Here is a 23,066-nt window from a genome sequence, read left to right as displayed (position 1 = left end):
TAGAAAAAAGTTATTAGATATTTTAATCAACTGGAAAAAAACAATAGATTGGATGAAACATGGAAAATGCTAATAATAAATGCTATTTGTATATTATGTGATATTTTTTTAGGACTCGATTGGTTGGCACATGGAACGTTCGTATATAAATTTGAGCATTAATGGCGTTAAAGTAAAAGCTCTTAATATCATTGCTTCATACGTAATGCGGAAAATAAATTAATAAGTTTCTATAAATGGGAAAGTCTTCTGAGTCTGTGCTTAAATGGGGTTTCCTCCGGAATCAATTCATATAAAAATTTATACTCATTGCAATTTTTTGAAATTTATAAGTGATTTTCTACTTTATGTTAGTGGTGATATTGTATTGTGTGCTCAAGATTCACTGATTATTATGTAAGTACGTTATCACTGACAGCGTAGTTACAGGAACTAATATAGGTAGGTAGGTAATATAGGTTTTAACACCAAAAAACTAAAATTGTTTATTTTAACCAATTTAAAACAACAAAACGTTGAACTAATGTATTTTGATAATATGGAATTGAAATCCAATCTAATGACAAAGTAGTTACACACTAGGTGATTTGCACGGATGCACTGACTTTACGTCGTTGTGTCCCCATTCAGACTTAGGAGTAAGTCGGAATAAGAATAATTATTTTAAAAAGGTTTAGTTTCCTAATTTCCTCAATAACGCCTCGATATTGATTCTTATAAAAAGGAAGGCGTGTGACTCGTTTTACGTTTACGTCATATAGTGACAAGCAATTTTCATTCTGACATTGATGTTTGCTTTAGTTTTAACTTCAAATGTCAATTATGTTATGAAAATGTCATAATAATATAACTTGGTATTAACAACGATATTTTTATGCAAATTCTTTTTAAAAATACGAATTAAAGTAATTAGACTTTATAATGGCTGATTATTACCACGAGATGGGATGGAGAGAACTAGGGGATGGTGAGCAACCTAATCATCTACTTCATATGGCCAGGTTCTTGATTGATTGTGGCCTATACGAGGATAACTTTACAGGAGAATGGCCAAGGTCAATTTTCATTTTTTTTCATTAAACATTTAGTCGATAAAGACAAATATAGCAAAACTAAACAATCATATTATGTTAAGTTTCATCATTCATATGTGATACATACTGGCAAAGATTCCAATTCTTTGTCCATCCCCTAGTATACTAAGTAAATAGCATCTACGCAATTAGCAAATAAATGCTACACATACATGCTAGAACCTTGCATTTCATAAAGTTAGTTATTATAAATAAGTTATTAAAATAATTTAATTTAATTATTACATTATTATTTTCAAATCTACAATTATAGATTACCACCAGCTGCATCTAAAGATGCTGTTAAGAATTTAAAAGAAGTTGTGATAGAAGAACTTACTGAAAAGAACTGTCCAATATGCCTGAAGAAATTTCGCATTAATGAGAAAGCTAAGGAAATGCCATGCCAGCATTTATTTCATGAAAAATGTATTATAACATGGCTGAATCAGGTATGAATCAATACATTAAGAAATAGTAAAATATAAATAACTATACTATATATTTATACAATATACTATAACCAATAAATAAATGGTAAATAAATTACTTTTATGAAGAAAGTAATTAATAAATCCATTAGAATTTTAATAAAAGTATTATAATTAATAAAATAATTTAATAGATAAAGAATTCATAAAGTATGTTATTTCAGACAAATTCTTGTCCATTTTGCCGTTATGAGTTACCAACAGATGATGAAGGTTATGAAGCATTCAAAAAAGAAAAGAAGAGAGCAGAGCAAAGAAAGGAGGATATAGAGACTCTTCACAATTCCATGTTTAGTTGATTATGAAATTGGTTTATTATTTTTAATTATTAATTGTGGTATTGGGTTCTTGTTGATAGAATTACAGAAATTTTAAACCTGCCTTTTTAATTTTAAATGTATACTTTCTGTTTTGTAATATTGCCTTCCAACAAAGCAATTGTTCATTACAAAATAATATAATAAGTTATTAGGTTATCTTATTATTTATTTTTAAAATTGCTTGTAACATCTGCCATGTTTGCAAGGGTGAAATTATAATTATATATTTTATTTAAATTAAGAGACATGGAATAAATAATGTTAGTTTAAGACAACTATTTACTTTTAGTAATTCATATTTTCTGCCTTAATTATAATTTGTTTTTTTTTTTTTTTTAATTGATGTCTTATGACAGTAATTTTACAATATATGATAGTGAAATACAATTTGACCAAATAACTCTTGTTTCAATATTTGTTATTTATCATATATTGTTTTATTTAAAAAAATCTTTTTTTTACTGTTAATTCATTGAATTAAAAAATGGTTGAACAACTAGGATTATGGTTTAATTATTAATGAAGATTTAGCAGAATCGCACGACCACTAAGGTGATCAGAGATCAATAATATTGAACAAAAAGAGTAACAGTGAAAGAAAATTCTAAAAATAATTATATATCTTACAATTATTATCACACATTATTATCTTATAAGTATTTAAAATTCGGTAATTAAAATTTTAAATGTCGGATATATAATTATTTTAAGACCCAATTCTAGTGTGAATTTAACTTAATCCATAACCAACTAAATTTAAAATTACTCTACAACATTTAGCTTAAAATAATGTCAAATTTAGAATTAATTTTGACAATTTAAAAGTGAACTGAAAATTATTTGTTAAAAGTTTAAAAAAATAAAAATGAATAGCAATAAAAGGTATGTTTTTTATGATTTGAACTAATTATGGATTGCGAAATTTGTAAATTAAATATGATGGTGTAAAAATTTACATAATAACTAATTTTTTTTTAGAATATGCAAGTGCCCTCCAAGACTGCAACAAGTTTGCAAGCGCGCTAAAATAACCGAATGTAAAGACGTATCAGAAATAATTGAAGCTCTAACCTATCAGGCTGAAAGTAATGCAGTGCCTTTACATTACTATAATAGCGTACATACATTGCATTAACAATTTCCCACTACTACAACGAAAATGAATTATCTTGTCGTGTGTATATTAGTTGATTTCAAACGATTTGACCACGTTGACTGCGATGAAGTGGTGGTTTTAATTTCCAGATGTTTTAGTGTGTATTTTACGCTGTGTTTTCGCCGATCGGTTGTGATCCGATTATAATTTATTTTATTAAATTGTAATGTCGCAGTTAGCACCATTTCAAATTGAAGGACGCACAAACTGACTTATTTACTAATCAAGATATAAACACAAATAAACCGTCCTTAAAAAATATCTGCACTTAATCTCAAAACGAAAAAACAATTAGGTTGAATAATATGCTTGTTATAAATAATGTTATTATTCCGCTTTATTTGTTTTCGGCGCGATTTTAATAGTCCAGTTAATCAATCATCATTACGAATATATTTTGTCATATAAGGTATTACTGATTGTCTTATTTGCTTAACCGACCATCATTAAAATTTGCATATACGTTGTCAGGGGTACAAAAAAGGGCATAGAGTCTATAACACTGCCTCCCCTCATACGTTTGTATGGTCGTTTATGAAAACCAGTTATTACATAATTTAGATAATGTCATGTAATAATTTATTTGGTACCTATAAGTAAAATAATGGATTTTAATTACCTATGTGATCTCGTGGTTGATTACGTCTTATCGAAAAATAAGCAAAACACGATTGGTGTGACTTTAGCATGTCACTGTTATTTATATCCGAGTCCAACGCGCTGCTATTTATACATATACTTAGAATTGCTATTATTTAATTATTTTAAGCCAGGACATAGTACTGATTTATTTTATTTTATGGGGGATTTTATATTTGATGTAAGATGAAATACTTTTATAGAAAACACGAGTGTAAATCGAAAAAGACAGCAATATGTAAAACTTGATATATTTTATCTGTTTCAGGTTCAAAGAAGTACCAGAAAGTAAAAACTCCGCATTTCAAAACCAAACCATTCAAGCCACGACATTATAAGGATACCTGTGTTCCTATGGTTCCATCAATGCATACAAGGTATGGTAAATTTATACACTATTAATAACCAAGGAATAATTAATTTGATGGTATATTATAATATTTTGATTTACCCATTTCAGATTAAAGTATATTGGTCATTGTTCCATTGAACCGCAAAAAAAATCAGATCAAAAATCGAGGTAATCAAACAAAATATTTTTAAATTAACTTCATTTCTATCAAATAAATACCCTAGTTACTAAGTTATTGTTTATTATGAATCATATTGACCACAATTTAACGTATCTTAGAACGAGAATAGGTACTGACTATATTGCTAGGTGTTGTGTAACACAAATAAAATTATTATGCAATATCATAAAAAATATCGTAAAATAGTAAAAAGTCAAATTCATTCGCAAAAACATACAAAGATGTTGTTGAACATTGTGAAGAATTAAAAAATTATGTTGGGTTGCAGTCATACGTATTCCGACTATGAATTCGAGTCATCAGAAGAGGAGGACGCAGGTGGTATTTTAAAGAAAAAAAAAAAGAAAGAAAAGTACAAAAAGAAAGTCCGGTATTTCGATCTTTTGCCGGGTGATGTGATGCTCCCCACACCCGTTCCAGTAATAAAGCATTCGGCATCTGATAAGTCGATTTTCAATGTGAGCATGAGATTTGTTTTCGTTATACATCTAAATAGGATAATAATTTACTGATATTTTAATCATGTGAAAATATAAATCATAAACACAGTTAAATTGTGGAACCAATCTTATTTACATTTTATATGAATCTACATTGATTGAAGACTTTCGCCTTCAAACGTTGCGGTTAATGACGTAAACATTCGGCATAGGTTGTCTGAGGCAAGCCAACTACGTCACGGTAGCATGCGAAAGCGATCTCATGGCGCTCTTCGTTAAGACGGAAAGGGTACCGCTGGTTTTTTAATGGGTATTCCGATGTTCGGGGCGCACTCGGCGCCTTGGACACTGGCGAGCCCCACATACCCGGACATTTTTATCCAGCGTAAAAAAAAGCTAGCCAACTACAACGAATTCTTCGATTGGTCATCGATTGAGTGTTTAGCTAATATATCTAATTAAGTCATTAGATATATTAGCAAAACACTTGGCCCTTTTATTGGCTTCGCATTAGACGAAATCAAATTGATATTGATGATTAACATAATAATAGATTCAGGATGGTTCTTACAGAAATAGATGGCAACCAAAATCTTTAATATTTACGACGCGAAGCCGGAACGCATGGGACATACCATCCAAATGTTTTGTTTGTTAACAGGTGCCGAGTCCTAAAACAAGCGGTGAAGTAATTCAAGCCCAGAAAGCCATTGTAACATCGGAAGATTATAAACCACCTATACCACCAGCATCTGGTTACGAGTAAGTCTACAACAAGTTTTTTTTAAATTGTGGAATATCCTTTAATTATTTTTAAAGGCTTTTTTCTCTGTAGCATTTTAAATTAAGAATCTTCAAAAATGTTATTGTAATAAATATAGGACGAAAATGTAAGATGACCACGTATTCGCGTATTCATTTACGTATTCATGATAAATCATACTATAAGGTTCGAAAAAATAAAATTATTATGTAACGTATAATTGTTTTTTAAGTTCAGAGTTAGATTAAAGTGCGTCAAAAATATTTTGTAGTTTGCGTTTTTCCTATTAACTAATATTACATCAAAAACCCATGCAGCCAAAAGACTTAATAATATAATGTCGACGTTATATTTTGATGTATTTACCACCATGTTCATATGTAATATAGCTATGTTAAAGGTGTTAAGGATCATTTTGTATATTCGTAATAGATGAAATATCCCAATCGTGTTAATACATTTCAGATTGTTCAAACCACATAGCGGTATAATAGTAAACAAAGAAAAATCATTCGCGCCCGACGTAGTATTCATGCCAGGGCCAAGAAAATTAGCAATGTAAGATTTTTTAAATACCCTTGATTCGATTCAATTTGAACCAATAAATTAAGAATTTTGTAGAACTTCCGTAAAAGAAATACAGATTAAAAATAGTCGAGCTTAGTCCCTGATTTATGCCTAACTACAAGGCACCGGGCTACCGGCCTCGCCAGTCGTGGGGCCCACCCAGCCACAAACATTATAATATTACTCTAACCGCTTCGGACTGGGAGGCCTCAAGTATCAAAGGTCCTAGGAAGTCTTGGATCTCTAATCGTAAGTCAGGACTTGATCGAGCAATAACCAATTAATGATAATGTCCTCCAAACCGATTTCGTGGCTATGGAGTACTCTCTGTTTCTTTATTTTCCCAAATAGGCCACCTTGTGGTAAGTGGTCACCACCGCCCCCGTATAGGCATTGGCATTGAAAAAAATGTTAACCATCGCTTACATCGCCACCAACCTTGGGAACTAAGATGTTCTGTCCCTTGTGCCTGTAAAAGTAAAAGAGTTTTATATGTACACAACTGTAATATAATCAGTAACAGCCTGTTAATGTCCAACTGCTAGGCTAAGGCCTCCTCTCCCTTTTTGGGGAGAAGGTTTGGAGCTTATTCCACCACGCTGCTCCAATGCGGGTTGGTAGAATACACATGTGGCAGAATTTCAATGAAATTAGACACATGCAGGTTTCCTCACGATGATTTCCTTCACCGTCAAGCACAAGATGAATTATAAACACAAATTAAGCACATGAAAATTCAGTGGTGCTTGCCCGGGTTTGAACCTACAATCATCGAATAAGATTCACGCGTTCTAACCACTAGGCCATCTTGGTTTTTTGTTTTTTCTAATATAATGGAAAATCGTAATCTTTCAAAATTTAATGTTAATTCGTCTGACCATTATGGTCTTTTTTTTAATAGTTCAATTAAATTCTAGTACTTTTAGTATAGTTAATATTTAATTCGTAATTACATATAAACGTTTCAAATTGTGAAAATGTGATAAAATAACGCGAAGGTTTTATAATTTATTTATATGTATAGAGAAACATTTATTTGCATACATAACGGTACTTTTGTGCTAACATTTATATTTTATATTTTTACAGTGATAATGAAAAGAGTAAGCCGTGTCATAAAGGCGGGTCAGTTCATTAAATACCATTAAATTTTATAAATATTACAATGATATTCACGTGTTAATATTTTTTATGCTTTTATTTTCAGAATATGCTATAGAAAAACATGTCATAAGAAGAAATGTCGGTAAGTGTCACTTTTTACTTTAACTATTTATAATAGCATAGTATTCATGTATATTTATTTTGATCTGTCATATATGCTCAAACGATAAAATAAATATTATTTTTTTACATTTATATTTAATACTTTTGGTGCATTTACAGAAAATATGCAGCATTAAGAAATCGTAACAGTAAAAGACACTCTAGAAGGTAAATCACTGTTATACTTTATAGTTTTATTAAGGGTAATTTAGTGTAATTATTCATTACTATAGTGTCGACTTCAAGAACTCTCAATAGAATCCCCTGGATGGGACGTGACCAATATTTTACTGGTGGTAGGGCTTTGTGCAAGCCCGTCTGGGTAGGTACCACCCACTCATCAGATATTCTACCGCAAAACAGCAATACTTGATATTGTTGTGTTCCGGTTTGAAGGGTGAGTGAGCCAGTGTAATTACAGGCACAAGGGACATAAAATCTTAGTTCCCAAGGTTGGTGGGGCATTGGCTATAAGCGATGGTTGACATTTCTTACAATGCCAATGTCTAAGGGCGTTTGGTGACCACTTACCATCAGGTGGCCCATATGCTCGTCCACCTTCCTACTCTATAAAAAAAAAAAAATTGTTCTGGAGATTTTTTAAATAATGGTGCATGACGGGGTACGTTGGTCATCAACACTATTTCTCATTGGTTTTTTTGACCGTAGAGTCAACTGTCATTTTATTTACCGGGCCGCGATTTAGCTTAATGGCAGCGTCGATGGTGTCAATTTCACAGGTAATCACTCAAAATGTAATAATTTACTTTACTATACTATTTAACCATAATTTATTTAAGGTCTTTCGGGGAGATTCCAAGTGGAAAGTCAAGATCTAGAAGCACTCGGAGACATTTAAAAGATGATGATTCTGTTTGTGGTCTAGATGATATACCAAGACCTGAACACGTGAGTTTCATCATTTCGATTTTACTTTCAATTCATGTTAAGTGATGACGATGCGATTTATTTTAATATTAAATTTAACGTTATTTTGTCATAATAATAAAATGCATGGGCTAAATATCATGGTCACTAATTGTGACTTATTAAATCTTATAATTAGGTAAAACATACTTCAATAATACTTCTATTTCTAGTTTATCTTAAGTTAGAACATACTTAAATAAAGTATTATTTAAAAAACATTATTAAATATTCAATTACACTATAAAAAGAAACACATTTATATTAAAAAAAAACATTAGCAATATATTGGTGCATATTAGCATAAAAAGGGTTGTGTAGGATAGTCGACCATTACTATGTTTTTACCAATACATACATAATTTATTATATAAAATGTACAATTAGCGATTAGAATATCTTAAAATACTGTTGCCATGATTTAAGGTACATATACCAGCTAATCTGAAACGGGGTACTCTACAGACGCATTCTTTGACCGTGCTACCGTGTACCAAAGAACGTAAACCAGAAATCCATTATGGAATTCTGACTGGATCCTTCAACATGTACGATGCGAAATTTAGTAAGTCATATTCACAGTCAAATAACTGTTCAGTCATCACATCACATATTATGTTGTATCGAAAATATATGTGATGTCATTTTTTGCGAAGTTTTCGTGCATAATTCAATGTTCTTTCCGTTCTTAGGCGGTAGATCAAAAGGAAGACAAGCTCTTACAATGAGTGTAATGGCATATTGCTTAGCGTTTCATTATCATCCAAAACAATGGACTATGAAATTAGTGGACAATTTGATCGATGCTGGTGACCAATGGTAGTATTTTTTTTTTCATTTAAAGAGCAAAGACAAAGCCTATGGATATTTTAAAAGCAGGATATGTCTTCCACTTCTCGTCACAGGTATATACAATGTTTGGAAAAAGTGCATGATCATTCTGCAGTTCAAGGAATGTGCGAAGTTTTGCCTTTCGGAAAAAAACAAACTTTAGTGTTAAATGGGAAACGTATGCAGGTTCTTCTTGGCGAGCCCGATATTGTAGGCTATTCAATGTCCTTAGATCCAACTGTTTATAATTTATGTAGAGGTCTTAAAGCATTTTTTAAGGAAAATCGCGCCGGAATATTGTTAACGAGGTATTTATATTAATAACTTACATTTACCTTTAGACTTTTTTTAAAATACGATTTATTTAATAATAAAAACTTTTAAGGGTACTAAAAGTGGTTATATGGAAGGATAGGATATGTTATTATATATTTGATCCAGCCGGAAGGGACTCAAGGGCGTATTCTAATTTTGCTAATGGTTACGCTGCTCTTATTAATGTGAAGGACTTGGAATCAGTAGCAGAAGTTCTTCTGGCACGAAGTGTATTGGAAGACCAAAAATTTGTTTTAGCTTCTGTTAAAGTGCTTAAAATGGCAGATGAAAAATGCGATGAAGATTTCGAATCAGATAAGGAACTTACACAAGTGGAAAAAGCAATGATGGGGTATAGAATTTTGAATGAGAATTGTGCCATCGTAAACGCGAATATGCATTTGGGTGATAAATGTTTTGAAGATGCCAAATATCGTCAAGCGTTGTCAATAGCGATAGTAGCAATGACATATGCAAAAATATCACCTCCCAATACATGGTTTTCAAAGACACTTGATAAAATATTACGCTTAGGCAATAAATTGTATGTCGATTGTGTGTACCCAAAGGTAATGATAGATATAACTATTGATAACATTCCCAATGAAATTATTGTTGGTCCATATGCATGTGAAATAATCATATATCGAGAGAGGGTTAAAGGACAATTATTCACTACAAAAGAATGCTTATTGAATATACGGACGGGCTTGGAGGAAATATTTAGCCACGAGTATAATAGTGGTATTTTAGAGTTTAACAATTATGTACTCGCAGTATGGAGACAAAAAGATATGTACTATTTATTCGATCCGTATCCAAGAACAAATGATGGATTAAGATCATTTAAAGCTGGTAAAGCTTGTTGTTTTATGCTTTTGAATCCAGAGACAATAGCAGAAGTTTTCACTAAAAATTGGGACTATTTACCAGCCACGACGCAGTTCTGTATTCACGCGTTTAAAGTGCTAAAATTAAAGAAAAGTGAACCTAAGGTAAACTTTTTATTTATTTCACGTATTTTAAAATCTTAAGGAAAGGAGCGCTTCTAATAAAACTGTAAGAGATATAGTGATAACCTCTTTTTAAATTTTAACATTTAAATAAATAATTTCAGGCTCAAATAGTATGTACATTGAGCGACGAACAATTACCAGGTATGAAGAAAATAAAGCGCAAAGTCCTCCCAATGAGCCAATCTCGCGGAGATGGTGGTAAAGAGATATTCCATGACGTCTTCCCTTCGGAAGACTTAAAAGAAAGTCTGACTGGGGTATATTAATATTAATGAGTGTACTTTTGAATTTTACTTAAACAAAATTTTAGAAGTTTATTGAGTTTACATAGTAACTTATCAGATATTTTACTGTTATATAGCAATACTTAGTATTCTTGTAATAAGTGGGTCAGAGTAACTATAGTACAGGCACAAGAAACATCACATCTTAGTTTCCAAGGTTGGTAGCGCATTGACGATGGTGGATGGCGAACGGTTACTATTTATTACAACACCAATGTCTATTGGCGGTAGTTACCAGTTGCCATGGACCAAATGGACCACTTTTTTTTATAAAATAGGTAGGATCGGCAAATGCCCGTCCTACTTATTTTATAAAAAATGTTTTTACATAAATTATTGGAATATTCTAGGCACAAGTTGATGAAGAGCAAATGGGAGAAATTATATCTTTAGTCGACAGCATTCAAGAAGATTATCTTCCACCAATACCTTTAAGGTACAAAAATTTGCCACCCGAACCTCTACAGGAAAAAATAGGTAAATTATTTACTATAATATATTAGATACTAATGCTGTGTAAAGTATAACGCTTGAAAGGCTGGACGGATTTGAGTAAAATTCCATTATGTCGTGGAATAACGGGGTGCTTATATAATTACACATTCGCAATCCGACACTGGGCCGACGAGAAATCAGGCTTATGATAGACAAATAGGCAACAGTGTTGTGGCCAAGTCCCAAACTCAGGCTCTAAGAATTACTTTTCAAAATGTTTTTGTCGGGCCGTGCGGCAGTGAACCTGGACTCGCCGACGGTGTCGGTGACGCAGGTGGTCCCGCCGTGGCCGCGGCCGCGCGACAAGACGCACGAGCGGCCCGAGCCCGACCCCGACCCCGAGCCCACGCCGCCGCCCACTCCGCCGCCCTCGCCGGTATTACCTTCATTAGATACTGCATTTTTACTAGTGATTGAAGAGACTACTTTAATGAATCCGCCCAATCTCATAATTACCTCAAAGAAAAACATATTAAAGATTAGTTTTATATAAAAAAACTTTAGATTATGTGTTTCTCGTCTGCTACCTACTATTACTATTAACTATAGTGTTTCACGGTTTTACGCTCTTAAGATATAAATGTATTTAGTTTGGAACGAATCCATAGTCGTTGATCCTCAATCATGGTAACAATAACTAAGTAATCGATTGGGTTTAGCATTCCAAGATAGCGATAATAGTAAACCATGTTATTCACGGCCAATGACAAGGTCTGTCTATCCATCACAAATTCTTTATGCCCTTAAAAATGTCCTTGACAAATTAGCCAGTTATAACAAATGGTTGTTTAAATGTCGAATAAAATATTTTTCTAGCAACCTTTCTTCCCTGCATTTACCAATCTCAGTGTATAATTATAATAACTTAACGATGTATTTTTCAGCCACCAGAAGGAGGCCTAGAAGAGGTAAGGTATACGATACAACGTTTGTTTTAAAATATATCAATATATATTTTCCTTTTTTAATGTATTAATTTAGCAGCAGCGTCCCCCCCCCATAAACATCTTACCCCCCTACTGCGCTCGCCAACACGCCTGCCCAGCGCGGCGAGTATGGGCAAACCCCTCCCTTAATGGCAGATGCGCCCAAAAAAAAGGCCCCCAGTTACCGGCAAGCCCGCTAGGCCCGACCAAGGTAGCGGTCGCGGTATCGGCAGGGCAGGGGGTGCTAAGAATCACCGGTTCACGGCAGGCTACCGTATAAAACGACTGCACATAGCAACGTACAATGGACGCTCGATGAGGCTGGACCATCACCTCGCCGAATTAGAAGTAGAGTTAAGTCATATAAACTGGCGTATACTGGGGTTATCTGAAGTCCGAAGACAGGGGGAGGACACGATAACTCTAGAGTCCGGTAACTTACTCTACTTCCGCGAAGGTGATAACCTCTCCCAGGGTGGTGTCGGTTTTCTAGTCAAAAAGGATCTCATTAGCAGCATTGTGGAAATCAGTAGTGTGTCGAACCGGGTAGCGTGCCTTGTCCTAAAACTTTCCGACAGGTACTCCCTGAAGGTCGTACAGGTATATGCGCCAACTTCGACATACTCTGATGATGTGGTCGAAGCGATGTACGAGGACATCGCAAAGGCCCTCAACGTCACCTCGAAGGCCCACTACAATGTTGTTATGGGAGACTTTAATGCTAAAGTGGGAGTACAAGATAGCGGTGAATCGAAAGTCGGACCTTACGGCTTGGGCTGCAGAAATCACAGGGGGCAAATGCTGGTAAACTTTCTCGAAGCGCAGAGGCTTTTTTTGATGAATTCTTTCTTTCAAAAGAAGCCTCAGAGGAGGTGGACCTGGCGAAGCCCCGATAACGTGACAAGGAACGAGATAGACTTTATCATTTCGAATAAAAGGCACATATTTAGAGATGTTTCAGTGATCAACAGGTTTAATACCGGAAGTGATCACCGCTTGGTTCGAGGCACTCTAAATATCAACTTAAAAACCGAAAGATCGAGAATGATGAGGTCTACTCTCCGACCTACCATGCTCCAAGCTGCTCAAGGCTCCGAAAAGTTCCAAATGAAACTTCAAAATCAATTCACCGCGTTGGAAAACATAAGCAGCATTGATGAGAGAACCGACACGCTGGTCAAAATATTGCAAAACACATCCCGCAAGTGTTTTCCGCCACAGAGAAGAGACAACGCACCAAAACTCTCTGCTGAGACACTCGAGCTCATGAGAAAACGACGAGAACTACCATCGTTTTTGTCAGATAAGGCCTTAAATCGAATAATAAAAACGCTGACGCGACACGATCTCCGACGCTCCAATGCCCGTGCCATCAAGGCTGCGATTGAGCAAAATCGGGGATCGAAAGTGTTCGCTTGCAAGTTTGGGAGGCCGCGTCTGACAAAACTTAAAACTGAAAATGGTGGGGTCGTTACCTCTAGGCCTGAGATTGTCGGAGAAGTAGAGAGGTTTTATGGGCAGTTGTTCTCTTCAAGATCGGATAAATCCGTGGGAATCAGTATTGATGACCAGCGCGCCCCTCTTATGCGCCATTACTCCGAGGAACTCCCGGTCGTTGACCAAGGAGAGATTAGGGCGGCTCTAGAACAGCTTAAAAACAACAAAGCTCCGGGAGATGACGGAATCACAACAGAGTTGCTTAAGGCAGGCGGGACTCCGGTCCTGAAAGAGCTAGCAAGCCTCTTTAATTCCGTCATCCAACATGGCAAGACCCCGGAAACGTGGAGCGGGAGTGAGGTGGTACTGTTTTTCAAGAAAGGTGATAAAACCCTCTTGAAAAACTACAGACCAATCTCCCTCCTGAGTCACGTGTATAAGCTGTTCTCAAGAGTCGTCACGAACCGTCTCGCCAGACGACTTGACGAGTTCCAGCCCCCAGAGCAAGTCGGCTTTCGATCAGGCTACAGCACCGTGGACCACATCCATACTGTTCAGCAGATTGTGCAGAAGACCGAAGAGTACAATCAGCCGCTGTGTATGGCATTTGTGGACTACGAGAAAGCCTTCGACTCCATCGAAACCTGGGCAGTGCTCGACTCATTGCAGAGATGTCATATCGATTGGAGATATATCGAGCTACTGAGATGTCTGTACAACGCCGCTACAATGACTGTCCACATCCAGGACTGTAAGACGAAGGCGATCCAACTGCGCAGAGGGGTGAGACAGGGGGATGTAATATCCCCGAAACTGTTCACCAACGCGTTGGAAGACGTTTTCAAAACGCTGGATTGGACTAGGTATGGAGTCAATGTAAACGGCGAGTACATCTCACACCTTCGATTTGCCGACGATATCGTCATCATAGCAGAGTCGCTGGAACAACTCACCGAAATGCTGCGTAGCCTAGGCGAGTCTTCCCGGCGTGTCGGTCTCGGTATGAACTTGGACAAGACCAAGGTCATGTTCAATAGGCATGTCGTGCCGGGACCGATATACGTCGAGGGGAAACCTTTCGAAGTTGTTAGTGAATATACCTACCTAGGACAGATAATACAAGTCGGTAGGAACAACTTCGAGAAGGAAGCCGATCGAAGAATTCGCTTGGGATGGGCAGCATTTGGCAACCTTCGTCAAGTCCTCAAGTCGTCTATACCGCAATGTTTGAAGACGAAAGTCTTCAACCAATGCGTCTTACCTGCCATGACATACGGTGCCGAAACGTGGACACTAACTGCGGGACTAGTCCACAAATTCAAAGTCGCTCAGCGTGCTATGGAGCGAGCTATGCTCGGAGTATCTTTGAAGGATAAGATCAGAAATGAGATTATCCGGAAAAGAACCGGAGTCACCGACATAGCTTGCAAAATTAGCAGGCTGAAGTGGCAGTGGGCTGGTCACGTATGTCGTAGGACCGATGGCCGTTGGAGCAGACGAGTCCTAGAGTGGAGACCGCGAATCGGCAAGCGCAGCGTAGGGCGCCCTCCAGCCAGGTGGACCGACGACCTTAAGAAGGTGGCGGGCACCAACTGGATGCGGAAGGCGGAGGACAGGGAGCTTTGGCGCACCTTGGGAGAGGCCTATGTTCAGCAGTGGACAACGATTGGCTGTTGATTGAATGTATTAATTTGATTTATTGATTTATATATTTTATTTATTTACGTATTTGTATTTTCTCTTCTACCGCTAAATAAATTGTTTAGGAGCAGGACGAAGGTGATGAAGAAGAAGAGGAAAATATGTCAAAAAAAAAGAAAGAAGAGGAAGAAAGAAAAAGAGCTGAAGAAGAAGCTCGAAGGAAAGCTGAGGAACTGCCTCCCCCATTACCACCGCCTCCACCTTCGCCGCAGCCTGAACCAGAAGTACCGGTATTTTTTTTATATTATAATAAAAATAAAAACTTAAAAAATTCTAAACTAAACTTCTAAAATTTGTCTAAAAAAATTTAAGAGTTAGTTTAACAAAACAATTTGTGGGGTATATTTTGTATTGAATTTAATAATCAAATTTTTTATTGAAAATTTTCAGTTGGCGCAACCTATACAAATAGTTGAAGATGAAATTCAAACTATGCCACCAATTGAGGTAGATCGAGAAATTTTACTCACAGAAGATGCGCAGTATCGATTTAAATTGAGACAACTTCGTAAAAAAATGACACCGCCACTATTAGAAACTGATTTAGATCTAACAGCAGAAGAAGAACTCGCAAAACCGAGTAACTTTAAAAACTTGCCGGATAATACGCAAATAATAAGAGGAACATCTGCCATATCGGATGGAAGCGCTATTGACGTTTTACCATTTGCGGCAATCATGGCTATTGTCACCTCCTATAAATATGCGGTGAACACGTGGACGACAGGCTTAGTGAACTTTGTGGTGGACACTGCCAATAAATTATATCAGAATAAAAAAGAAAAATTTCAACTCGCTCCAGTTCATATAATACCGAAGATCGCCATCGGGCATCAAGTATGTTATTTTAAATCAAATGATATAATCTTAATTTGTATGTAATGATATGATCTTAACTTCTACATATTTTAAAGAAATTGAAAAAAGATTCCATTTTCCGAGTCGTGTATCATGAAATTATATATAACTCTTATTAGTATAAGTGTTTACGTTATAAGAAGTAAAGTAGTAAAAAATGGAAAATAGTTCCTTCCCTCTACATTACTTATTTTTAACTTCCTAGAGGAAGCTGATGTAATGGGGCTGATTTTGTGCCTCTCCAATTTTTGTACATCTCCACGGATATTTCGAGGTCACCATACTCCAAATCCAACGTTTTTATAGAAATATCTGTGCGTTCGGAATTATCTTTCGTCTCGATTATCTCGCGAACCAAAAATGATATTGATATGGGACTGGGCTCATTCAACGCGTTATTACATAATTAAGAACTGAAAATGTTTTCAGCAAAATCGGTCCAGCTGTTTTTAGTAAAAATAAGAAAACTAAAAAAAAGCTAACAACTGAATTTTTGAAATCGATTTCAAAATATATTTAATAGTTTTTTATTACTAACCAGACCCAGACCACGTTTTAGTTATTTATTTTTATCATTGATAAAGCAAAAAAACATATAATATAGTGGACATAGTGGTAATAGCGTAACATAATTTACCGTAATGCAGCGCTTTTAACGCTTTAAACAGATCAAGAAAATGTACTTACTTACTTTTTCTGTCACTATTCGAAAGTGTACCTATAATAAATATTTTACAAACACTATGTTTATTATCCATAAAAATGTATTTTATATTACTAAAATAGTTAGGAATTAATTTTATTTAATTGAATTAAAGGCATACCATGCTACCATAGACGTAGTGGGAGAAGGAGCAACGTGGCAATTAGAAGATGTCTTGATTAGAAATTTTTTGCCTAAATTTGACAGAGGAATGATAACAACAGCATCATATAGCTCTGCATTCTTTAGAAAAAACAAACTCTATTATCTTTTTGACGGCAGCTCTTGCAACGCGATGGGCTTAAGAGAAAGCAATGTTAAAGGAAAGGCATGTTTTCTTCGATTTCACTCATTACATGATCTCGTTGCTAGGTGAGATATGAAATTGCAAATATTTTTTGTATTTTCATAATAACCCAATTTTATATGTATAGGAATATCGTATTGTCGAAGGAAGTTCTTATTTTCGAAAGTTGAGTAGTAGAATAATTTAATTTAAATGAAAGTCATATTTAAATGCACTATTAATTTAATAATCCTGCAATTAAAATAAAATCCGTTTTTATTTAAAAAAAATATAAATACAATAATGATGCGAGATGCGATACCGTGTTAATCATTCGCCTTGCATTAAATTAAATGAAATACAATATTTATTTACAGAGTTTTGTACAATAAAGACGGCAAACATGAAGATCAACAGTTTATATTAAGCAGAATAGTAGTTAGACGACTTTTGACAGAGCCAAGGTTAAAATTACCGGAAGATTATGATTTCGCTACGGGAGCACCGAAATCCAACAAGTCAAGATATTCGCTAGCAGAATCCGGCAAAGGATCCGAAAGGAAAAAATCATCTATTGTGTCAACCCCCGTAAAGAGTGAAACCATAATTGGATATCAGCAAATAAACGGAGTATACAGAATAGAAGGAACAACAGCACTTAAAGACAGAAAAGCTAGTTCCGATATAAAATCTTGTCATTTTGTGAGTTTAATCGCAATGTTAATGGCAACAATGCATCCCATCAGGACATGGGACCATGTCATGGTGGATACGTGTATAGAAAAAGGATTAGAAATTAACGCAAAAGCTACTAATTTAAGCGTTTGCGAGAAAAGAGTCATAAAAAATGTGATATTAGATGGAAAATTCGTTAATGTAAACATAAAAAAAATTATCGTTGTTAATGAAAATCAAGATAAAAGACTAGACCAGTATTTGAAAGCTGTGTTAAATAGGCTTAGGTATGTTATCATTAGATTCCCATCTTGTAGTATGGTAATCTGTAAAAACGATGGCTATTATCATATCTTTGATCCATACCCACCACCTGACGAACCACCAGAGCAGATGAAAGGAATTAAGAAGAAAAAAGATTCCACTGGATCAGCAATGCCACAAAAATTGGGGGCTGTCGCTGGCTGGACATTATATGATTCTATTAATTCGCTAATATATGGAATAAACAAAGTTGTCTCCATGCCAAATTCGCCAGAATTTTATACTTTTGAATTAACTTCTATTAAAACTGCTCCACGTCATTCGGCACTCAACTACAGGCTTAGTCCCCTTTTCAAGCCCGATGTTAATCCTAACTTACCTTACTTGAAGCGAAGAAGAATACGTCCCGATGTGGATGAAAAAATTTACTGGTTAAATATCGAGACCGTGCCTTGGTCTCGTATGAACAACGTAAACGATTTAGGGCTGGAGAGGAAAACACCTAAGACAATGTGGAAAGATTGGGATATTGAATTTCCTGGAGATCTTTATTCACTTTGGGGAACGTTACATCCTCTGGATATGAAATTCGAAGAATTGTACCGGGGCAAACAATATTTGGCTACATGCGTTATTGCGCTTGTAATGACAAGAGCGTGTGACCTAAGTGCCTGGACTAGTAGCTTTTTAGATGGTATTGTCGAAGCAGGTAATAATTATCATATAAAATGTCACGATAAAATTGGTGGAAACCAAAATCACGAAATAAGTCTCGATGACTTGGAACCCCAATACGACGACATGTATCCATATTCGTTTACGGTTAAATTCGATAAAGTCATATTTGGTTTCGTGTACAATATTTACCCTGATAGATTCAATTTAAGCAAGGCTTTAATTTTCTTTTTCGAAAAAAATACCTTAGGGATATTAGTGAGCCCTGCGAAAAATTTAGCCTTTGGGAAGACAGATCATTCCTATTTTATGTTCGATTGTCAGAGCTATGGACTTCCGATATTCAGTCCGGGTCAAGGCGCCTCTTATATATTAAAATGTGAAAGTCTCAACAGATTGATATACTGTATCGCTGTAACATTGAATATTAGGCGACACGGACAGCAATTCCATTTATTTAGTGTAAACGTGACCCTTGCAGAAAAATCTAAATAAATGTAATTATTTAATTTTGTTTTTATTTACTTTATCTGTCTAATAAACTGTCATGTTTTTTGACTTGTTAATCATTTATCATACTATTTTTCGTATGACTTTAGGACCAAGGCAATAAAAAACTTCAAATGAAATTTTATCTCGAGATGTTTAGGTATATTTTTATAAAGTCAATTGCAATACTTGAAAATTTTCTCATCATCATTCGTCGGTGTATCTGTCGTTACGTGATGTTATATAGCCTACAGCTTTCCTCGATAAATGGGCTATCCAACACTAAAATAATTTATCAATTCGAACCAGTAGTTTCGGAGATTAGCGCGTTCAACCGACAAACTCCTCAGCTTTATAATATTACTATTGACAAATAAAGTTTTCAGTGAGTTAAATACTTTTATTTAATCTGAATATTTGTGAATAAAAAAAAGTGCTTTTGGTTATTTACAACATTAACAACAACGTGGATGACGGGGGCATCTGAGCTACAGCATCGCAGATCGGAAGCCTTGCTTAAAATAAATTTTGGTTCAACTCATTTAGGTCACTATAAAATATATTAAATCAAACAACGGCCATCACTGTTAGTTCAATAATGAAAAAAAGGCCGTAATATACTTTTTCTAACGAGAATGACATTTCGTGATTCTTACTTTAAAATTACAGACTTCCATACAACCATTTATCCTTTAGGAACTTAACTTAGGCAACGGGCAATATATTAAATATATAGTATCAAAAAACAAAAGAAATGTGTATTACATATATATATATATTTTAATACGTAATATTTACAGTTTTTTTTATAACCTACCTACCTACCTGTAGATAATGACAACCACAAAGCATGGGCCGCATGGTACACTTATGTATGGCCATTTAAAAAAGATATTACTAAGTAAATAATGATTGATGAAAATGCTCAGAATTAGTTTAAAGTTTTAATTGAGTGCCTAATAAAAGCATAATTTTGTTAAGTTTTAAAATTCATTGAGAACTGTCGAGATGGCCCAGTGGTTAGAACATGTCACTCTTAACCAAAAATAGCGGGTTCAAAATTTCAAACCTGGGCAAGCATCATTGTATTTTCATGTGCTTAATGTATTTATAATAATTCATCTCGTGCCCGGCGGTAAAGGAAGACATGAAAGGAAGACGTGAGCGAGAACGTGCGTGTGGCGGATGTAATGCTGTTACAAGTGTCTTTGCAGGGTTGGTGGTTACACATGTAACAGAATTTCATTAGCAGTACGGTGGAATAAGCGCTTAACCTTATTCTAAAGAGGGGAGGAGGTCTTAGCCCAGCAGTGGGATATTTACAGGCTTTTATTTTATTGTTTAAATAAATTAAAACATTAGAATAATAAAATTTAAATTAACTTTAACATTTGCTTTTTACCATAAGTACAATAAATATCTACTTTTTCTTTTTATTATCATGAATGTTGATAAATCAAAAAACTTAAGTTGTTCACCATCGAATCATATATGCTTTGCCATTCTCCAATGGTATTGTGGATTCAGTATCATTATTTTATTGATCATATACATAAGAGACATTCATCCAGACTTATGTACTGCGTAAAAATAAAGATCTTATTATGTAGATTTTTTTAATTCGCCATAAATAATAAAAAATTAAATACTCTTAAAATTGATTATATGATAATCCAAGATATTATTTATTATTTTTTTACTACAATACGCTTTCATATTTTAGGAGATCTCTCTACCTAGGAAAAAAAAAAGACTTGAGTGATATCAATTTCATAGTTTAATAAAATTCATTTCAATTTGAATTCCTTATTCAATGGTGGATTTACCGGCAGGCTGAGTCAGCCTGACCGGCAGATTTGTAGGGTGGCAAATTTTGGGAACAATTTTTTTAATACATTTTGCTAAATACACTGAATGAAAAAAGATTGTACGATGGTTTGATTGATTTGATGTCTTGCAGAAACAAGTTGTGATTTCACCACTGTAGTTTTTCTTTATATAAATATAGTTTTTATCAGCTTAACTTATAATAATATAATATATGCAAAAATGAAACAATATAAATTGTAACATTTTAATGACATATACAAGTGAGTTAAAAAGTTTGAGAAGATTCCGATTTTGAAGAGTTTCATTAGTATTCCAAATTCAGAAGTATATTTATTGAAATGATACTCTAAGTATCTCAATCAGCTAAATGACCACCAAAGTACCTGTTATTTACATTTTTAGTAAAGCAAGAGACCATAATTTATAAACATTATGGTAATTAAAACAGTTCAATAATGTGTTTATTGTCCAACAGTAAATGATGGCATGTAATTATATTCATTATAATTAAATGACAATTATTTTAAAATAAAACATCATAAAAATCTTGTCCTAAAGATGTATTGAGCAATAGTATATTTAAGTCATGTATCATCTCTAACATGTAACTAAGGTTAACCTAGTAATTTAAATATACCTAAACATTCTGATTGTTCAAAAACAGTAAAATTATTATTGATTTCAATTGATGTATTCTTTCTAATTTTATACAATCAATACTATAAATGAAAAAGTATATAATTTTTTTTATGATTTTATTATAACTGTAAAAATCTTAATATAGGTACATAATGTACTGAATATTTAAACATAAGCATTAGCACTACAATAGTTCTCATTCAAGATCAGGGAGATTTTCATCATCTGAATCGCTTTCTAGATCGTCAAATGAGGGCTTATCGCCTCTATCGCCGGCACCGCCACCCATTGACCGTAGCATTTCTTCAATATCGTGAGCGTTACCACCGCCATCCTCGTTTTCGTCATCTTCATCTTTCCACTTGTTAAAGTCTATTTTAAGGTAATGTGGTTTTTTCTTATCTTTCGTTAATGAAGGCCAATAAGGAGCATCCTTCTTTTCTTTTCGCAGCACCATTTCTATACAGCGACCTTTATTTTCAAAGCCGCTATTTTCAGGAACAACGGCATCGAATAATGAAATAGTTACCTCGTGGACCTTTTTATCTGGGACATTAATGCCTTTAAAATAAACAGAGTCTTTTTCTATTTTAATAGTGGGGTCTTTAGATTCGACGCTAAATGTGAGTAAAATGTCTTCCTTTCGTTGTGCCCATAATACAGGAGGAGGAACTGGTATATCTCCCGACATTTTTAACCCGCACAAAATAAATCTCACAAAATATTCACCACGTGAAAAATTGATCAAACGCGAACTACACTAGATATCACGATTCAAATTGCGATGCTTGAAATTCTAAGGACTAGTCACAGACTCGCCGATTCATTTATGGAAAACAGGGTTACCATAAGTAAAACTGAAAAAAAGTACCATTATTATTATATTACAATTTTAAAGCCATTACCTGTTGTATTGTAATGTTAAGTAATTATTTCGAAAAATATTATTCATTACATACAACATCGATAAATTGTGCAGCATAGAAACAAAGACTGTATAATGTTTGAAAATTTTTAATTGCCTAAGTTACTAGAACCTTCTTTTTGTTTTCTTCTATATTGTAATTTTATAAAATTGTGTCCAGCAACATATGCGAGAATTTAAAGAAAAAAAAGTGTGGGTTTAATCTATAATTGTATTAAATACGTAAACTTTTAAAGTATAATGAAAAAAAATTAAGAAATTGATTTCACTCGAAAGACTTTGTCATGGATAACTAAACAAAATTGTAGTCTGTGCAAAAAATGGCGGAATTTTAATAAAATTGCGATACTGTTTAAAGTTAATAAATTGATTTAAAAACTTTAACATTTTTCCATTGTTGATAAGATATAGAATTATTTAACTATCTAGAGATATAGATTTTTGGTCTATCGTTTTTTTTTGCATTTGCTAAATCATAAACAAATTTACATACAAACTAAATATTTTTTTGACTACCATCGTGTAAACTTTCTTAATTTCGA

General features: G+C 34.3%; 3 protein-coding genes across 6 annotated transcripts; 2 read left to right on the top strand and 1 right to left on the bottom strand.

Annotated features, from left to right (window-relative positions):
- Positions 1–819: 819 nt before the first annotated feature.
- On the top strand, positions 820–2,022 carry LOC126772636 (E3 ubiquitin-protein ligase RNF181). Its single transcript, XM_050493029.1, has 3 exons — positions 820–1,055; positions 1,348–1,525; positions 1,729–2,022. The coding sequence occupies exons 1-3, from the start codon at positions 922–924 to the stop codon at positions 1,861–1,863; spliced, it is 447 nt and encodes a 148-aa protein (XP_050348986.1). The 5' UTR covers positions 820–921; the 3' UTR covers positions 1,864–2,022.
- A 248-nt stretch (positions 2,023–2,270) lies between these two features.
- On the top strand, positions 2,271–19,150 carry LOC126772616 (uncharacterized). 4 transcript variants are annotated; one of them, XM_050492998.1, is made up of 23 exons: positions 2,271–2,766; positions 2,863–2,969; positions 3,948–4,056; positions 4,140–4,199; positions 4,481–4,670; positions 5,314–5,414; positions 5,881–5,973; positions 7,072–7,107; positions 7,190–7,228; positions 7,369–7,416; positions 8,049–8,157; positions 8,602–8,740; positions 8,868–8,994; positions 9,081–9,314; positions 9,392–10,316; positions 10,439–10,594; positions 10,972–11,098; positions 11,356–11,492; positions 12,001–12,024; positions 15,246–15,410; positions 15,571–16,017; positions 16,857–17,113; positions 17,405–19,150. In XM_050492998.1, the coding sequence occupies exons 1-23, from the start codon at positions 2,750–2,752 to the stop codon at positions 19,134–19,136; spliced, it is 5,379 nt and encodes a 1,792-aa protein (XP_050348955.1). In that variant the 5' UTR covers positions 2,271–2,749; the 3' UTR covers positions 19,137–19,150. The 4 variants fall into 4 exon arrangements, with proteins under 4 accessions (XP_050348955.1, XP_050348956.1, XP_050348957.1 ...); XM_050492999.1 differs by lacking the exon at positions 5,881–5,973; XM_050493000.1 differs by lacking the exons at positions 2,271–2,766; positions 2,863–2,969 and adding an exon at positions 3,839–3,860.
- Positions 19,151–21,698: 2,548 nt separating this feature from the next.
- Positions 21,699–22,435, bottom strand: LOC126772635 (uncharacterized protein CG16817-like). Its single transcript, XM_050493028.1, has one exon. It carries the CDS (start codon positions 22,288–22,290, stop codon positions 21,796–21,798), a length of 495 nt encoding a protein of 164 aa, XP_050348985.1. The 5' UTR covers positions 22,291–22,435; the 3' UTR covers positions 21,699–21,795.
- Positions 22,436–23,066: the final 631 nt, after the last annotated feature.

The sequence above is a fragment of the Nymphalis io genome, chromosome 13 (genome assembly GCF_905147045.1).
Source record: "Nymphalis io chromosome 13, ilAglIoxx1.1, whole genome shotgun sequence".
In the NCBI taxonomy this organism is placed as follows: Eukaryota; Metazoa; Arthropoda; class Insecta; order Lepidoptera; family Nymphalidae; genus Nymphalis; species Nymphalis io.
This window is presented reverse-complemented; position numbering and strand designations above follow the sequence as displayed.

Excerpts from the sequence above, each read along its gene's own strand:
- LOC126772636 (XM_050493029.1), top strand. The coding sequence starts at position 922 with ATGGCTGATTATTACCACGAGATGGGATGGAGAGAACTAGGGGATGGT. Across the intron at positions 1,056-1,347 it reads TTTACAGGAGAATGGCCAAG|ATTACCACCAGCTGCATCTA; the intron begins GTCAATTTTCAT and ends CTACAATTATAG. Across the intron at positions 1,526-1,728 it reads TTATAACATGGCTGAATCAG|ACAAATTCTTGTCCATTTTG; the intron begins GTATGAATCAAT and ends ATGTTATTTCAG.
- LOC126772616 (XM_050492998.1), top strand. Across the intron at positions 2,970-3,947 it reads TCTAACCTATCAGGCTGAAA|GTTCAAAGAAGTACCAGAAA; the intron begins GTAATGCAGTGC and ends TATCTGTTTCAG. Across the intron at positions 11,493-12,000 it reads CCACTCCGCCGCCCTCGCCG|CCACCAGAAGGAGGCCTAGA; the intron begins GTATTACCTTCA and ends TGTATTTTTCAG.
- LOC126772635 (XM_050493028.1), bottom strand. The coding sequence starts at position 22,290 with ATGTCGGGAGATATACCAGTTCCTCCTCCTGTATTATGGGCACAACGA.